This window comes from Muntiacus reevesi, chromosome 9, assembly GCF_963930625.1.
Source record: "Muntiacus reevesi chromosome 9, mMunRee1.1, whole genome shotgun sequence".
In the NCBI taxonomy this organism is placed as follows: Eukaryota; Metazoa; Chordata; class Mammalia; order Artiodactyla; family Cervidae; genus Muntiacus; species Muntiacus reevesi.
In genome coordinates, this window is record NC_089257.1 from 48347762 (window position 1) to 48366328 (window position 18567).

The 18567-nt window shown below is 37.5% G+C and overlaps 1 protein-coding gene across 4 annotated transcripts in view; it reads right to left on the reverse strand.

Annotated features, from left to right (window-relative positions):
• The window catches only part of STK33 (serine/threonine kinase 33), a 181642-nt gene that overhangs the window by 58202 nt on the left and 104873 nt on the right, over positions 1–18567 (reverse strand). For 2 of the 4 annotated variants that reach the window (XM_065944593.1, XM_065944592.1), the window contains exons 4-5: positions 16700–16813; positions 12686–12790 (exon numbers count right to left, since the gene is read on the reverse strand). The exons of 1 other annotated variant lie outside the window; for it this stretch is intronic. In XM_065944593.1, the coding sequence (XP_065800665.1) occupies positions 12686–12790; positions 16700–16813 (219 nt within the window). The remainder of the gene's footprint in view (positions 1–12685; positions 12791–16699; positions 16814–18567) is intronic. One more of the 4 variants, XM_065944595.1, reaches the window with a different exon arrangement.

Here is an 18567-nt window from a genome sequence, read left to right on the forward strand (position 1 = left end):
TCTGGAGTGGAGGGAGTGTATGTGCTATCATCAATTCTGCATTTCTAAACGAACACTCCACTCCAACAGCAATGCAGAGCAGAACTCAACAAACTTCTGTTCTGTGAAAGCCAGATACAGATAGTAAGCATTTTCGGCTTCACAGACCATACAACCTCTTCTGTAACCACTCAGCTCTGCTGTCACAGCATAAAAGCACCCATAAACAATATAACAAAACTTTATTTATGGACTTTGAAACTTAGTTTCATATAATTTTCACATGTCATGAAATATTACTATTTTAACCTTTTTTTCCAATCATTAAAAAATGTAAAAAACCTAACTTACAGGCCATAAAAAAAACAGGCTGCACTCCAGACGGGTTCACATGCTGTGTACACTGACCTCTCTTCATAAAAGGGTAGATGTGAGGAGCAGAATGAAGAAAAGAAGAAAATGATGTGAATGTACGCAGAGGGAGAACTAGTAGAACTTAGTGACTAATGGGGTATAAATGGTAAAAGCCACAAATGAAATGCCTCTTCCATATTTGCTGTATCTGTGGATGGTTCCTATAATCACTTTAAGTATTTCAATAGTCAGGTCATCTATTGAGTCAGAAAGATTCCCAGTCAACTAAAATGCACGCCTTTTTCATACTATTGCTATTCAGACACAGACCAGCCTCCATGTCTCCATTTGGTCCTCTGCCTCTACATTTTCATCATTGTTTGTAAGATTCTGGTACCTGATCCTGTTTTATTACCATTCCTGATGCAACTTCGTGTTTAGTCAGCAAGCAGGAAAGCAACAGAAGGCTAACAACCTTTCTTCCTACAGTCAAAATTCTGACTCACTAAACCTTAGGATGCCTTAGAATTTCAAAAGTAACTACAGAATTCTGTAAAGTCTAATGCAAAAATAAGCTTTTGAACTAGGCCATCGTTTTTCCACTGACAGCATGGCAGAGATCATGAAATGAAACGGTAAGTGAATTATTTGGAAGGCAAAGTTACATTAGCAGTGCTTACAATACAAATTGATCCATTTAAAACATGTAAGCTGATAAAAGTTATCAATAAAGGTTTTTCAGAAGTCTTTCTGTAATTATTAAAAAATAATTGTGTAGGCCTGGAGAATATGTGGACTCACAAGAAACCCTACAGAGTCAACGGGTGATCAGTCAGTTAGCAATTTCCTTTAATCTTTAAGATGGCTTCAACTGGAAGTCTAGGCATTTGTGTGAGTTGGGAAGATGGGGAGACAGATCTGACCTTTGTGAATCAAAGGCAAACAATAGGTAAAAAACATAATCATAGACGATGGTTTCCTTTGCCTTCAAATTATTCTAGATTTGAACTCCCACTTATGTTCCAAAATAAAGGAACAGACCAGACTTGTCCTCCCTCCTGAAACAACCTAAAAAATGGATAGAATACATGAAATAACAATTTTCAGACATTAGTCATCAGGCAGCACAAGGCAGTGATCCCCGACAGAGGGGAAACCTATGAGACAAGCCCCACGATTTTCCTAGCTTACCATCTAGAGAGAGCTTCCAAGCTACAGAGAAGGGAAAGAAAACCCAAGCAGAGCTCAACAGTCTACATGAACTGAGGAGATGGTGCTGAGAGTCCAGGAAGGCCAAGACAACTAAACTCCACAGGCGAGACTGCTAAAGAGGGGAAGGCTGTACACAGAGAAAGCGCTATACAAAGAGCTGCACCATCTCCACACCTGGCCCTCACAGGGGCAAACCCAAGTCCTCCAGGGCAGCCTCAGGAGCAAACCCAGTGGATGGCCCACATGCAGAGGTTGAAATAAAACCACAATTGAAACCCAGGGGCAGTGTGACTAAGAAAGAAGACCCAAAACCCTCCCACCAGTTGTACAAGCTACAGATTAAATCCGTCTCTGTGGAATATATAAAAGGTCATTGAGAGCTCCCACAAAAAAAAAAAAAAACAAACAACAAAACACACTAGTTCTGATAGCCGTGGACACTGGAGGCAAGAACACAGAGGAGTAGAACATGATTAGAATCTGAGCTGCCCCACAGCAGGTCCAGAGATCAGCGCAGTGTTAGAGGGCATCCTAGGGAGGTGAGGTGGACTGTGACTCCCAGCGAGGGAAAGGAATATGACAGCAGTGACTCAAGAAAAACATTTATTATTCTTGTGTTTTGACTTGTTCTGTAGATTCTTTTGGAGTTTTTCCCCCCTCCTCTGTTGTAGTTGTCGATTTTATTGGCACGATGAAATCTAATTAAGCTTTTGAGCTTTTTCTTTTTATTCTTTTTTTCTCAGTCACATTTTTTCTTGTTATAAACCTCTGCCTCTAGGTTGGGCTTTTGCAGTTCTAAGGAGTTTTTTTTCTTTTCTTTTCTCTTTGTTTAATTTTAATTTTTTAAACCTATTATATTTTCTACGTTTATTCCTGTTTGCTTTTCCTACTGTTCTTTTCCCCCTGTAGTTAATCTTTAATATATATAAATCTTCTATATCTACTTCTATTTAACTTTGCATATCTATTCTTTCTTTTCTTTCTTTCCTTTCCTCTCAACATATTTGTTAGTTTTATTTTCATTACTTTATTCCCCAGTTGGCACCTTGCTTTAGCTTTGTTTTCCATTTTGTGCTTTAGTTAGTTTTGTTCTGGTAGACATAATTTTTCATTCCCTTTGTTCGCCATGTCAATCTATTGTACTTTATTTTTGTTGGACTGTTTTGATTTTGCTTATGGGTGTATATGTATTTGTGTATATTCAGTCACATTTTTTATTGTTGTTATAAACCTCTGCATCTGTGTTGGGCTTTTGCAGTTCTATAGGGCTTTCCTTTTCTCTTCTTCTCTTTTCTTTTCTTTTTGCTTTTTTATAATTTTAACTTTTAATTTTTTTAAACCTACTATATTTTTTCTACATTTATTCCCTTGTTTGCCTTTCCTACTGTTCTTTTCCCCTTGCAGTTAATCTTTAATGTATATAAATCTTCTTCATCTACCTCTATTTAACTTAGCATTTCTATTCTTTCTTTCCTTTCCTCTCAATATATTTGTTAGTTTTGTTTTCATTGCTTTATTCCCCACTTGGCACCTTGCTTTAGTTTTGTTTTCCAGTTTGTGCTTTAGTTAGTTTTGTTCTTAACTGGTAAATATAGTTTTTGGTTTCCTTTGTTCACCGGGTCAATCTATTGTATTTTATTTTTGTTGGACTGTTTTGACTTTGTTCATGGGTATATATGTATATGTGTATATTTCATTATTTTAAGTATTATTTGCCTGATTTTGTAACTGTCATTTGTCTGAGGTTCATCTTTGGTTTCTCAGCTTTGGATATTTGTTTTAATCTCACTTAATGCCATAACAAAGCACTTGTGAAACCTTCACTCCTGACCACAGGTCAAGACCTGAGCCTTTGGAGTGGGAGCACTGACTCCAAGATCCTAGACTACCAGAGAACTAACCCTACTAGGGGGTATCAAATAGTGAGAACTCACACAAAGGAAATCACTGGAATACAAGACCTGGCATCACCCAACCACCAGTAGCACCCTGTGCAGGACACCTCATCTAAACAACAAACAAAACAAAAATTAAAACCCAAACGTCAGCAGACAGGATTACCACCTCACTCAGCCTTGCCCATTAGAGGAAAAACAAACAAAGGAAAACTCAGCACAAATCTCACCCTATAGGAAGCTTACACAAACCTTAGGAGGGCAGAAACCAAAAGGAAGAAAGAATTCAACCTTGAAGCCTGGGAAAAAGCTCAAACACAATAAGTTAAAAAAATTATAATAATGAAAAGGCACAGAAATACTAAGGACTTCCCCATAGCTCAAACGGTAAAGAATCTGCCTGCAATGCAGGAGAACAGGGTTCAATTCCTGGGTTGGGAAGATCCTCTGGAGAAGGGAATGGCAATCCACTCCAGTATTCTTGCCTGGAGAATTCCACGGACAGAGAAGCCTTGCGGGCTACAGTTCATGGGGTTGCAAAGAGTCAGACATCACGGAGCGACTCACACACACACACAGAGAAATACTACCCAAGTGAAGGAACAAACTAGAAACACAGAAGTCCAAATAAATGAAGAGGAAAGAGGCAAACTACCTGAAAAAGAATTCAGAATAATGACAGTAAATATGATCAAAAATGTTGAAAATAAAATGAAGAAAATGGAAGAATCAATTAACAAAGACCTAGAAGAATTAAAGAACATGCAAAGACAAACAACCAATTACTGAAATTAACAATACTCTAGAAGCAATCAATAGCAGAATATCTGAAGCAGAAGAATGAATCAGTGAGCTGGAAGATAAAATGGTGGAAATAACTTCTGAGGAGCAGAATAAAGTAAAAAGAATGAAAAGAACTGAGGACAGTCTCAGAGACCTCTGGGACAATATCAAATACAGCAATATTCAAATTATAGAAGGGTCCCAGAAGAAGAAGAGAAAAATAAAGGGTATGAGAAAATTTTTGAAGAGATTATAGTTGAAAACTTCCCCAACATGGAAAAGGAAATAGTCAGCCAAGTCCAAGAGGAACAAAGAGTCCCATACAGGATAAACCCAAGGAGAAACATGCCGAGACACATACTAATCAAACTAACAAAGACTAAACACAAAGAAAGAATATTAAAAGCAGCAAGGGAAAAGCAACAAGTAACATACAAGGGAAACCCCATATGCTTAATAGCTGATCTTTTCAGCAGAAACTCTGCAGGCCAGAAGGAAATGGCAGGACATATTTAAAGTACTGAAAGGGAAAAATCTACATCCAAGGTACTGTACCTGGCAAGGATCTCATTCAAAACTGATGGAGAAATAAAAAGCTTTTCAGACAAGCAAAAGTTAAGAGAATTCAGTACCACCAAACCAGCTTTACAACAAACATTAAATGGACTTAAATAGTCAAGAAATACAAAAGAAGAAAAAAGATCTACAAAATCAAACCCAAACAATTAAGAAAATGGCAATAGGAATATATATATCACTAATTACTTTAAATGTAAATGGATTAAATGATCCAACTAAAAGACACAGACTGGCTGAATCGATACAAAAACAAGAACCATATATATGCTGTCTACAAGAAACCCACTTTAGACCTAAAGACACATAAGGACTGAAAATGTGAAGATGGAAAAATATATTTCATGCAACTGGGAAGCAAAAGAAAGCTGGAGTAGCAATCTTCACATCAGACAAAACAGACCTTAAAATAAAGAAGATTACAAGAGATAAGGAAGGACACTACATCATGATCAAGGGATCAGTCCAAGAGGAAGACATAACAGTTGTAAATATCTATAGACCCAACATAGGAACACCTCAATACATAAGACTAACATTAACAGACATAAAAGGAGAAATTGACAGTAATACAATAATAGTAGGAGACTTTAACACCCCACTCACACCAAAGGACAGATCATCAAAACAGAAAATTAATAAGGAAATACAAGTTTTTTTTTATTTATTTTAATTGGAGGCTAATTACATTACAGTATTGTAGTGGTTTTTGCCATACATTGACATGAATCAGCCATGGGTTTACATGTGTTCCCCATCTTGAACCCCCCTCCAACCTCCCTCCCCATCCCATCCCTCTGGGTCATCCCAGTGCACCAGCCCTGAGCACCCTGTCTAATGCATCGAACCTGGACTGGCGATCTGTTTCACATATGATAATATACATGTTTCAGTGCTATTCTCTCAGATCATCCCACCCTCACCTTCTCCCACAGAGTCCAAAAAACTGTTCTATACATCTGTGTCTCTTTTGCTGTCTTGCATATAGGGTTATCATTACCATCTTTCTAAATTCCATATATATGTGTTATTATACTGTATTGCTGTTTTTCTTTCTGACTTTCTTCACTCTTACTTCCAGTTTCATCCACCTCATTAGAACTGATTCAAATGCGTTATTTTTAATGGTTGAGTGATATTCCATTGTGTATAGGTTCCACACCTATCTTATCCATTTGTCTGCGGATGGACATCTAGGTTGCTTCCATGTCCTGGCTATTATAAACAGTGCTGTGATGAACATTGGGGTACACATGTCTCTTTCAGATCTGGTTTCCTCGGTGTGTATGCCCAGGAGTGGGATTGATGGGTCATATGGCAGTTCTATTTCCAGTTTTTTAAGGAATTTCCACACTGTTCTCCATAGTGGCTGTACTAGTTTGCATTCCCACCAACAGTGTAAGAGGGTTCCCTTTTCTCCACACCCTCTCCAGCATGTATTGTTTGTAGATTTTTGGATAGCAGCCATTCTGACCAGCATGAGATGGTACCTCATTGTGGTTTTGATTTGCATTTCTCTGATAATGAGTGATGTTGAGCATCTTTTCATGTATTTGTTAGCCATCTGTATGTCTTCTTTGGAGAAATGTCTGTTTAGTTCTTTGGCCCACTTTTTGATTGGGTCATTTATTTTTCTGGAATTGAGCTACAGGAGTTGCTTGCCTATTTTTGAGATTAGTCCTTTGTCAGTTGCTTTGTTTGCTATTATTTTCTCCCATTCTGAAGGCTGTCTTTTCACTTTGCTTATAGTTTCCTTCGTTGTGCAAGAGCTTTTAAGTTTAATTAGGTCCCATTTGTTTATTTTTTCCTTTATTTCCATTACTCTGGGAGGTGGGTCATAGAGGATCCTGCTGTGATTTATGTCGGACAGTGTTTTGCCTATGTTTTCCTCTAGGAGTTTAGATCTTTAATCCATTTTGAGTTTATTTTTGTGTATGGTGTTAGAAAGTGTTCTAGTTTCATTTTTTTACAAGTGGTTGACCAGTTTTCCCAGGAAACACAGGTCTTAAATGAAACATTAGATGAGATGGATCTCACTGGTATCTTCAGGACATTCCATCCAAATGCAGAAGAATACACTTTCTTCTCAAGTGCACATGGAATATTCTTCAGGATAGACTGCATCATGGGTCAAAAATCGAGCCTCAGTAAATTTAAGAAAATTGAAATCATATCAAGTATCTTCTCCAACCACAACACTATGAGACTAGATATCAATTACAAGAAAAAAACTGTAAGAAACACAAACACATGGAGATTAAACAACACATTTCTAAATAACCAACAGATTACTGAAGAAATCAAAAGGGATATAAAAAATTTCTAGAAACAAATGACAATGAAAACACAACTCAAAATCTATGGGATGCAGCAAAAGCAGTCCTAAGAGGGAAGTTTAGAGCAATACAATCCTACCTCAAGAAACAAGAAAAACATCAAATAGACAACCTAACTTTACACCTAAAACAAGTGGAAAAAACAAACAAACAAAAAAAACCCCTCCAAAATTAGTAGAAAGAAAGAAATCATAAAGATCCGAGCAGAAATAAATGAAAAAGAAATGAAAGAAACAGTAGTAAAGATTAATGAAACTAAAAGCTGATTCTTCATGAAGATAAACAAAATTGACAAACCTTTAGCCAGACTCATCAAGAAAAAAAGAGAGAAGAATCAAATCAACAAAATTAGAAATGAAAAAGAAGAGGTTACAACAGACAATGCAGAAATACAAAGGATTATAAAAGACTACTATGAACAACTATATGGCAATAAAATGGATAACCTCGAAAAAATGGACAGATTCTTAGAAAAGTTCAATCCTCTAAGACTGAACCAGGAAGAAACAGAAATTATGAACAACCCAATTACAAGCACTGAAATTGAAGCTGTGATCAAAATCTCCCAAAAAAACAAAAGTCCAGGACCCGATGGCTTCACATGAAAATTCTATCAAACATTTAGAGAAGAGCTAATGCCTATCCTTCTAAAACTCTTTCAAAAAGTTGCAGAGGAAGGAACACTTCCAAACTCATTCTACAAGGCTACCATTACCCTAATACCAAAACCAGACAAAGACAACATAAAAAAAGAAAACTACCGGACAATATCACTGACGAACATAGATGCAAAAATCCTCAAGAAAATTTTAGCAAACAGAATTCAGCAACACATCAAAAAGCTCACACACCATGATCAAGTTGAGTTTATTCCAGGGATGCAAAGATTCTTCAATGTATGCAAATCACAAATCAATCAATGTGATACACCATATTAACAAATTGAAAGATAAAAATCATAGAATAATCTCAATAGATGAAAAAAAAGTCTTGGACAAAATTCAGCACACATTTATGTTTAAAACTCTTCAAAAAATGGGTATAGAAGAAACCTACTTCAACATAATAAAGGACATATATGATAAGCCTACAGCAAACATTATTCTCAGTGGTGAAAAACTGAAAGCATTCCCCCTAAAATCAGGAACAAGACAAGGGTGTCCACTTTTCCCACTATTATTCAACATAGTTCTGGAAGTCCTAGGTATAGCAATCAGAGAAGAAAAAGAAATAAAGGAATCCAGATTGGAAAAGAAGAAGTAAAGCTCTCACTGTTTGCAGATGACATGATACTGTACATGGAAAACCCTAAAGAGAGTATCAGAAAATTACTGGAGCTAATCAGTGAATTTAGAAAAGTTGCAGGATACAAATCAATACATAGAAATCACTTGCATTTCTATAAACTAACAATGAAAAATCAGAAAGAGAAATTAAGGAATCAATCTCATGGACCACTGCAACAAAAAGAATTAAATATCTTGGAATAAACTTACCTAAGGAGACAAAAGAACTGCACACAGAAGATTATAAGACACTGATGAAAGAAATCAAAGATGACATAAACAGATGGAGAGATATTCCATGTTCCTGGGTAGGAAGAATCAATATTGTGAAAATGACTATACTACCAAACGCAACTTACAGATTCAGTATGATCCCTATCAAATTACCAATGGCATTTTTCACAGAACTAGGACAAAAAATTTCACAATTCATATGGAAACACAAAAGACCCCAAATAGTAAAAGCAGTCTTGAGAAAGAATGGAATTGGAGGAATCAACCTTCCTGACTTCAGCTATAAGCATCAAGACAGTATGGTACTAGCACAAAAACAGAAATATAGACCAATGGAACAAGATAGAGAGCCCAGAAATAAACCCATGCTCCTATGGGCACCTTATTTTTGACAAAAGAGGCAAGAATATACAATGGGGCAAAGACAGACTCTTCGATAAATGGTCCTGGGAAAACTGGACAGCTACATGTAAAAGAATGAAATTAGAACACTTCCTAATACCATACACAAAGATAAACTCAAAATGGATTAAAGACATAAACATAAGACCAGAAACTATGAAACTCTTAGAGGAAAACATAGGCAGAACACCCAATGACATAAATCAAAGCAAGATCCTCTGTGACTGACCTCCTAGAGCAACAGAAATAAAACAAAAGTAAATAAGTGGGACCTGATTAAACTTAAAAGCTTTTGCACAGCAAAGGAAACTATAAGCAAGGTAAAAAGACAACCCTCAGAATGGGAGAAAATAATAGCAAATGAAACAACTGGCAAAGGATTAATTTCCAAAATATATAAGCAGAACATACAACTCAATGCCAGAAAAACAAACAACAAAGAATGGGAAAAAGCCCTAAACTGACATCTCTCCAAAGATGACATACAGATGACTAGCGAACACATGAAAAGATGCTCAACATCACTCATTATTAGAGAAATGCAAATCAAAACTATAATGAGATATCACCTCACACTGGTCAGAATAGCCATCATCAAAAAATCTACAAACAATAAATGCTGGAGAGGGTGTGGAGAAAAGGGAATACTCCTGTACTGTTTGTGGGAATGTAAATTGATACAGTCACTATGGAAAACGGTATGGAAATTCCATAGAAAACTAGAAATAAAACCACCATATGACCCAGCAATCCCACTCCTAGGTATATACCCTGAGCAAACCAAAATTGAAAAAGACATATGTATCCCCTTATTCTTTGAAGCACTATTTACAATAGCTAGAATATGGAAGCAACCTAGATGTTCATCGACAGATGAAAGGATAAAGAAGTTGTGGTACATATACACATGGAATATTACTCAGCCATAAAAGGAACACATTTGAGTCAGTTTTGATGAGGTAAATGAACCCAGAACCTATTACACAGAGTGAAGTGACTCAGAAAGAGAAAGATAAATATCGTATTCTAATGCACATATATGGAAACTAGAAAAATGGTACTGGATAATTTATTTACAGGGCAGCAATGGAGAAACAGCCAATAGACTTATGGACATGGGGAGGGGGGAGGAGAGGGTGAGATGTATGGAGAAAGTAACATGGAAACTTATATTACCATACGTAAAATAGATAGCCAATGGGAATTTGCTGTATGGCTCAGGAAACTCAAACAGGGGCTCTGTATCAACCTAGAGGGGTGGGATGGGGAGATGGGAGGGAGGTTCAAAAGGGAGGGGCTATATGTATGTATACCTATGGCTGATTCATGTTGAGGTTTGACAGAAAACAAAATTCTATAAAGCAATTATCCTTCAATAAAAAGTAAATTAAAAAAAAAAAGAATCTACCCAAAGTTGGGGAAAGTGCCATGCAAAAAGATCAGAGGGAACAATGACTGAAGCCTCCACAAGGCTAGGAAGAGTTCCTATTTCCACTAGCCAGAGTGCAAAATCTCATAATTCATGGGACACTGGGCAGAGTACTCAGAAGGGTCTTACCTCATTACTTAGGGAAAACTAACCCAGAGCAAAGGCTCTGTTGTGCCACCAAACAGTTTAAATTAAGCTTCAAAAGTATTAAACTATTTCTAAATAACTCAATCATGTCTTGAATAAAGCTCAAGAATAGCTGTAAGAATATAAAAGATTAGCCAGCATCCAATCAAAAATGAACAGGCATAAAAAGAAGCAGGAAAATACAACTTATAATGAAGTGGGGCAAATCAATCACTTAAAATGAACCTGAAAATGGCTCACATGATATAATTAATAGAAAAGATCAGTAAAAGTTATTATAACTATATTTAAGAAGGAGGAAATAGTGAGCATGTTATGTAGAAACATGGAAGATACAAAAATGACCCAAATCAAATTTCCACTAGAAAGTATAAACAGCATATATGATGTTACAGAAAAAAAGGTTATAGAATCTGAAGATATCACAATAGAAACTCCACTAAATTCAATAAAGAGAGGACAAAGATTGAAAAAAATAAATAGAGAATCAGTAAGTTTTGGAAAATATCAAACAATCTCATGTGTACTTGAAAGTCCTTCAAGGCAGAAAAAATAATGGCCAAAATGTTCTTAAATTTTATGAAAACCATAAACTCACAGATCCAAGAAGCTCCATGAACCCCAAGCCAAGAAACATGAACACAGCTACACTAAGGCACAACACAATCAAACTGGTTAAAACCAGTGATAGAGGGCAAAACTATCCTAAGAAGATCTGAGGATAAAATAAGTCACAACTCTAAAACTAAAAAACCAGAGAAGGCTTTTGGCATCATTGCCATTTATAGCCTCCTGTAAAGGTAACTGTTGTCTCTAATAGTTATCAAGCACTCCTAATGAATCAAACACAATACAAAACCCAAATTGACTACTGCTGTCTTAGAAACTGGCAAAGGAAAAAAAAAACAATAGCCAACATTCAATGAGACATATGCTTTATACCCATTTTCCCACTTAATCCCTCCACAACTAAATGTGATTAATACTATTAACCCTGAATATTCACTGGAAGGAGTGATGCTGAAGCTGAAGCTCTATTACTTTGGCCACCTGATGTGAAGAGCCAACTCACTGAAAAAGGCCCTGATCCTGGGAAAGACTGAAGGCAGGAGGAGAAGGGGGCAACACAGGATGAGACAGTTGGATGGCACCACCAACTCAATGGACATGAGTTTGAGCAAACTCCAGGAAATAGTGAAGGAGAGGCAAGCCTGGCATACTGCAGTCCATGGCGTTTCAAAGCACTGGACACAACTTAACAACTGAAAAATAACTATCATTAAACCTATCTTACAGATGAGGAAACTTAAGTAGAGAGGTTGAGTAATTTGTCCATGGTCTCACAATTAATAAGTGGTAGATCCAGGATTAAATTGTATAGGCAATCTGACCTAACACACCTAACCTCTATATCATATTACCTCCTAGCAGAGAAACACCCAAGCTCACGGGCAATAAACAACTTTTGCAGAATGGCAAACAACCATACCAACTCTACTATGAAGCTAACCTTGCAGAATTATGACACTATTCCAAGGGACTCTAATGCAGAGCCAAGGACCAAAGCAAAAAGGAAAGCCACTTCCAGGGAATCTCTGATCACTCTGGGTTGTATCTGAAGTTGTTTCACTTTTTTCCCAACATGCCACCAGAAATATCACTGAAGACGTCAATCTAATCATCAGACACCTAACTATACAATCAACAATAAAACATCCTCCAGAATGCTTTTCATCAATCTCCACTGACAGAGTGGTGTGACAGAGTCATGCCAAAGACATGTGCCACTGTGTCCCAAACAGACTACTTCTCAAGGGGATGATATTAATTTTGTAAAAATAACAACTTTCAGAATGCAGCACCTGATAAAGCTTTGCCTTTAACTATAGTCTGCCAGGTTCCTCTGTTCATGGAATTCTCCAGGCAAGAATATTGCAATGAGTTGCCATTTGCTTCTCCAGGAGATCTTCCCAACCCAGGGGTTGAACCCTGGTCTCCCAAATTCCAGACAGATTCTTTACCCTCTGAGCCACCAAGGAAGCCCAGCTTTACCTTAGGTGTCTCAAATACTTGTTCCAGATGTATGATGTGTTCATGTTTCACACTTTTTAGGATGTCCACTTCGCGTTCAAGTAACTTCACAGCAGAGCTTCCAGCCTTAGATGATGAGGAAATACAGGTTTCATGTAAGAATTTCATTACCGCATATCTCAATATAAAACTTAGAGTTATTTTATATTTTTTCCTATTTTTTTTCAGAAAGTTCCTTTTCCAAAAGATAATATGCAACCTATCTGCATGATAAGATTAACGTATACCCTTTCTTTCCTTTGCTCAATTTGAAGAGATAATTCAGCCTCAAATCATATCTGTTTCTTGGATGGTTTCTATAAATTAGCTAACAACATGGTCTCTGTCATATCACAAAATTATTGCAGCTCTCAATATGCTTTTTGGTATTTCCTTCAAAATTATGTTGATCCTTTGATGGTAGCATAATAAAAACAAAATCTACTTTTCTAGGGATGTCAATTAGAAAAGGCATCTATCTCATTAAATGTCAGTTATTGGTAAAATAAAATGTTTTTGTTTTATCTTGCTTTGTTTCCATTACACTTATATACATATCAAAAGGAAACAATAGGCAGTTGAGATTCTACACTTGGCCCTGCATTATATCACTTCCTAGTCCCCCAGCCTCAAAAATTTGATAGAGAAAGAGCAGTAGAGAAAGAAAGTGTGCATAATGGTGATGGAGATGGAGATGGAGATTTTTGCCTTCAGACTAACCTAACTCCAAATTACCTCCTTAGGTGAAATCCTTAACCATACCTGACCAGATCGTCAGGTGTGGATACAAGTAACTTATTGTCTACACCATCATCTAAAATACTCCAGAAGGGCTTTCTCCACCTTTGCCAGCACTGCCACCACCCCAATCATCATCCCTTTTGATATCTAAATTATCCTAATCATTCAAGAATAAACACTGTCCTCATTTACATACAAATATCCCTGAAAGGAATAACAAAGCTCTTACTCCTCCCTCCTTCCTCCTAACCCACCCCCTCCCCCAAAGTTAGAAGAGAAACAATAGTTCCTGAAGGACTTGGAAAGAGATTGATCATAAGGCAAATTTTACCTAGTTAAAATTTTACCTACTGTCATCCCTGCTTCTAAGTATCTTTACCCTCTAAACATTACCATCTCAAGAGTGATAGGAAACTGCCCACCCACTGTGCCCCACTCATGGAGGATGAATCCTAGAGGAGAAATAACTTTATAGTTATCAAGAGAAATAGTGACTTCGAGGAATAAATTCCTGTTGAGACTAGACATGGACAGATATCACAGTTTCTCCTAATAATTCATCTCAAGCCTATTCCTACTTCCCACCACAAATGGTGCATCTATATTTAATGCAGTAATATATTGTCCAATTCATATACTGACTATATAATTTTATTTTACTATCTTGGTGTCCTGAAAAGTCTCAGCATCAATATCTATGTGCAAGATTATGAATTCCTAAAGTTGCAGGCAACTGACTACATAACCCTGAAACCTAAGTCTAACCCTATCTGACACCAAAGAAACAAAGGAAATCCAATTTAGCTAATCTTAGGGATTTCTGGAAGGACTCTGCATCTCCCCTTATTAAGATTTAATGTTACTTTATTAAACTTTAGGGGGAAATAATATGTAATTTCCTATAGTTTGTTTTTTAAAGAATACATATAACCTACTATTTCATTTTGTAAATGTAATGTCACAGACCCAAGAAAAAAACACCATGGTAATGTTGCCTTTTATTTTTCCTCAAGCACAGAAATTGTTTTCAAGTTGATGAAATAATCAGTTATAAAGTTTGAGGACTTAGATCCTCCTTTAAAGAGAAGCCCATTCCATTCTTCACTCCAGTGCAATCTAAAGTGAGAAATACAGTGGATACAAGGTAAACGGTACAGAAGAGAGCTGGAGAGAAAGTGATTCAAATGGAAAGAGCTGGTAGTATGAATAAACAGAGTTTGGCTATCAACAAGGAAATAATGAATGAAAGGAAAGGAGAGGATCAGTTCAGTTCAGTCACTCAGTCGTTTCCGACTCTTTGTGACCCCATGAATTGCACCACGCCAGGCCTCCCTGTCCATCACCAACTCCCAGAGTTCACCCAACTCATGTCCATTGAGTCGGTGATGCCATCCAGTCATCTCATCCTCTCTCGTCCCCTTCTCCTCCTGCCCCCAATCCCTCCCAGCATCAGGGTCTTTTCCAATGAGTCAACTCTTCACATGAGGTGGCCAAAGCATTGGAGTTTCAGCTTCAGCATCAGTCCTTCCAGTGAACACCCAGGACTGACCAAGACTGGAAAAGGTCAGTTTTCATTCCAATCCCAAAAAAAGACAATGCCAAAGAACGTTCAAACTACCACCCAATTGCACTCATCTCACACGCTAGCAAAGTAATGCTCAAAATTCTCCAAGCCAAGCTTCAACAGTAGTGAACTGTGAACTTCCAGATGTTCAAACAGGATTTAGAAAAGACAGAGGAACCAGAGATCAAATTACCAACATCTGCTGGATCATCAAAAAAGCAAGAGAGTTCCAGAAAAACATCTACTTCTGCTTTATTGACTATGCTGAAGCCTTTGGCTGTGTGGATCACAACAAACTGTGGGAAATTCTTAAAGAGATGGGAATACCAGACCACCTGACCTGCCTCCTGAGAAATCTGTACACAGGGCAGGAAGCAACAGTTAGAACTGGACATGGAACAATAGACTGGTTCCAAATAGGGAAAGGAGTACGTCACGGCTAAATATTGTCACCTGCTTATTTAACTTATAGGCAGTGTACATCATGCGAAATGCCGGGCTGGGTAAAGCACAAGCTAGAATCAAGATTTCCAGGAGAAATATCAATAACCTCAGATATGCACATGACACCCCCCTTATGGCAGAAAGTGAAGAACTAAAGAACCTCTTGATGAAAGTGAAAGAGGAGAGTGAAAAAGTTGGCTTAAAGCTCAACATTCAGAAAACTACGATCATGGCATCTGGTCCTGTCACTTTATGGCAAATAGATAGGGAAACAATGGAAACAGTGACAGACTTTATGTTTTAGGGCTCCAAAATCACAGCAGATGGTGATTGCAGCCATGAAATTAAAAGACGCTTACTCCTTGGAAGGAAAGTTATGACCAACCTAGACAGCATATTAAAAAGCAGACACATTACTTTGCCAACAAAGGTCCATCTAGTCAAAGCTATGATTTTTCCAGTAGTCATGTATGGATGTGAGTTGGACTAAAAAGAAAGCTGAGTGCTGAAGAATTGATGCTTTTGAACTGTGGTGTTGGAGAAGACTCTTGAGAGTCCCTTGGACTGCAAGGAAATACAACCAGTCCATCCTAAAGAAAATCAGTCCTGAATATTCATTGGAAGGACTGATGCTGAAGCTGAAACTCCAATACTTTGGCCACCTCATGCGAAGAGCTGACTCATTTGAAAAGACCCTGATGCTGGGAAAGATTGAAGGTGGGAGGAGAAGGGGACAATAGAGGATGAGATGGTTGGATGGTATCACCTACTCAATGCACATGAGTTTGAGTAAACTCCGGGAGTTGGTGATGGACAGGGAGGTCTGGCATGCTGCAGCCCATAGGGTTGCAAAGTCGGACACAATTGAGCAATTGAACTGAACTGAAGCCTTTCTCTTTTCCAGGGGATCTTCCCAATCGAACCCAGGTCTCCTGCATTGCAGGTGGATTCTTTACAAGCTGAAACACAAGGGAAGCCCAGGAATACTGGAGTGGGTGGCCTATCTCTTCTCCAGCAGATATTCCCAACCCAGGAATTGAACGGGGGTCTCCTGCATTGCAGGTAGATTCTTTACCAACTGAACTATGAGGGAAGCCCAGAAGGCTAGAGAAATAACCACATTTCTCCAGGGCAACAGCCCAGGCGCTGTCCCTAAGGGTCAGCTGTATTAGTGTGTAAAATTGTACTGCCTACCCCACCTTGCACTAGAACTGCACCCTCAGTATGATGCTGCTAAGAAGTCTTACCTTTTCTTTGTTCACTTTTTTAATTGCCCACTTAGTTGCTCTTTCCTTGTCTATGGCTTCAATGACCATTCCAAAGCTCCCTTGTCCCAATATTCTTCCAAAGGTATAGATTTCCTAGATAAAAAAATAAGAGTTCTTTGTCTTTCTCTGCCTTTCATCAGGTATGACAAATGAACATATAATACTGACAGGCATCCACCCAAGGGAACAGTGACTCTGCTCCAGGGTAAAATCAAATAGAAGACACTGACACCATGTATTTGCTTCAGTATTAATAAACACATCTTAATTAGCAAAAATAAGTTTTGATGAGCCTTATTAAATACTCTAGAGAAAAACCATAAAAATCCTAATAAGGAAATGTGAAAAACTTCAAATATATAAAAAATGAAACTCTCATAAACTATAATATTAAAGAAATGTCTTCACAAGAAAAAGAATGGACTATTAATAGATGTATACAAATATGTTGATATATACTGTATATTTGTGTAAAATAAGTTGTCCAAAAAATTATTCCCAAACTCTGAGAACCATACTATAAAATCAACACATATTAACCATTAGACAACTGGTTTCCTGCTTACTAGGTAACCTTTCTTTTCATTGTTTCTACTAAATAAACATTTTTGTTGCTTTATTTCTTTTTGTTCTAGGGAAAGGATTATATAAATCTTTTTTTATATTTATATTAAAGTTTTTAATATAAATAAGCATTTAGAAAAAAATTAAAATCATCCATAGTAACATTATCCAAACCAAGGATCCTTCTGTTTATCATTTCACTCCTGCTTAGAAAGACAGAATGTACTGGTCTTGACACCACCAGCATTCCATTTCATGTTGTAAAATAACAAGCAGGTAACTCATTTACACTTTCAGGTCTTGTGAATTTGGTTGGAGAGAGTCAGTCTCCCTGATCTAAATCAACTCCAGGGCATTAACAAGAGTTTCTAGACCCATTATGCCCAGAGATTAAAACAGGAGAGAACCCCTGAGCTAATGTCACTGGGGGAAGTCTCTCTTGGAGACTTCTTAGAGCCTGCCTTAGAGATGCCAGGTTCCCGCTGTGTGACTGCTTTCATCTGCACCCTGCAACAGATAAACTACTGCTAGACTTCATATTTTCTACTGCTTACATTCCTTTCTGACTTTTGTAAAAGAAGATGGAGTATCCAACTAATTACTTACCCACTTCACAAAAGGCTTTTCTGCCTAACTCTGCACCATGGTGATTGTTCTGACTTTTTTCAACATGTATGCATTGGTCCTCAAACATTGGTCCTTATTACTCTCTTGCTTAAAAATATTTGGACTCATTTTTTTCCTTCCCCAACGGTCTAGAAACACCTTATAAAAGTATTTCTTTTTTATCCTTTAAAAAGCCTGCCTGAAACCTTGCAGGCAAAATATTCATGCTTAGTGCATGAGGAAAAAGGGGAAGGGAGGAGAGAGAAGAAGAGAGGAAGCAAGGGAAGGAAAAGGAGACAGAGGGCGAGAAGGGAAGACACAGAAAGGGAAAGAAAAAAGAAGAAAAGAAACATGTTCAGCTTCAACATGTAGATTTTTCTTAGCTATCTTCTTGTGATACAAACTTTGGGGGCTCCAAAGATGAATAAACCATAATTCCTGTTTTCTTATAATTTGTCTCATGTCTGGCTCAATGGACATGAATTTGAACAAACTCTGGAAGATAGTGGAGGATAGGGCCTGGCATGCTGCAGTCCAGCAGAGTCAGACACGACTTAGTAATGCACAACAACAGCATCATTTGTAACTCAAGAGATAAGACTTTTCCTTAAGTCATACAGTCTGAAGTTAAAAGAAAAAGTACAAAACGACACTGGGGTCAGAGACCAGAGCTAAAA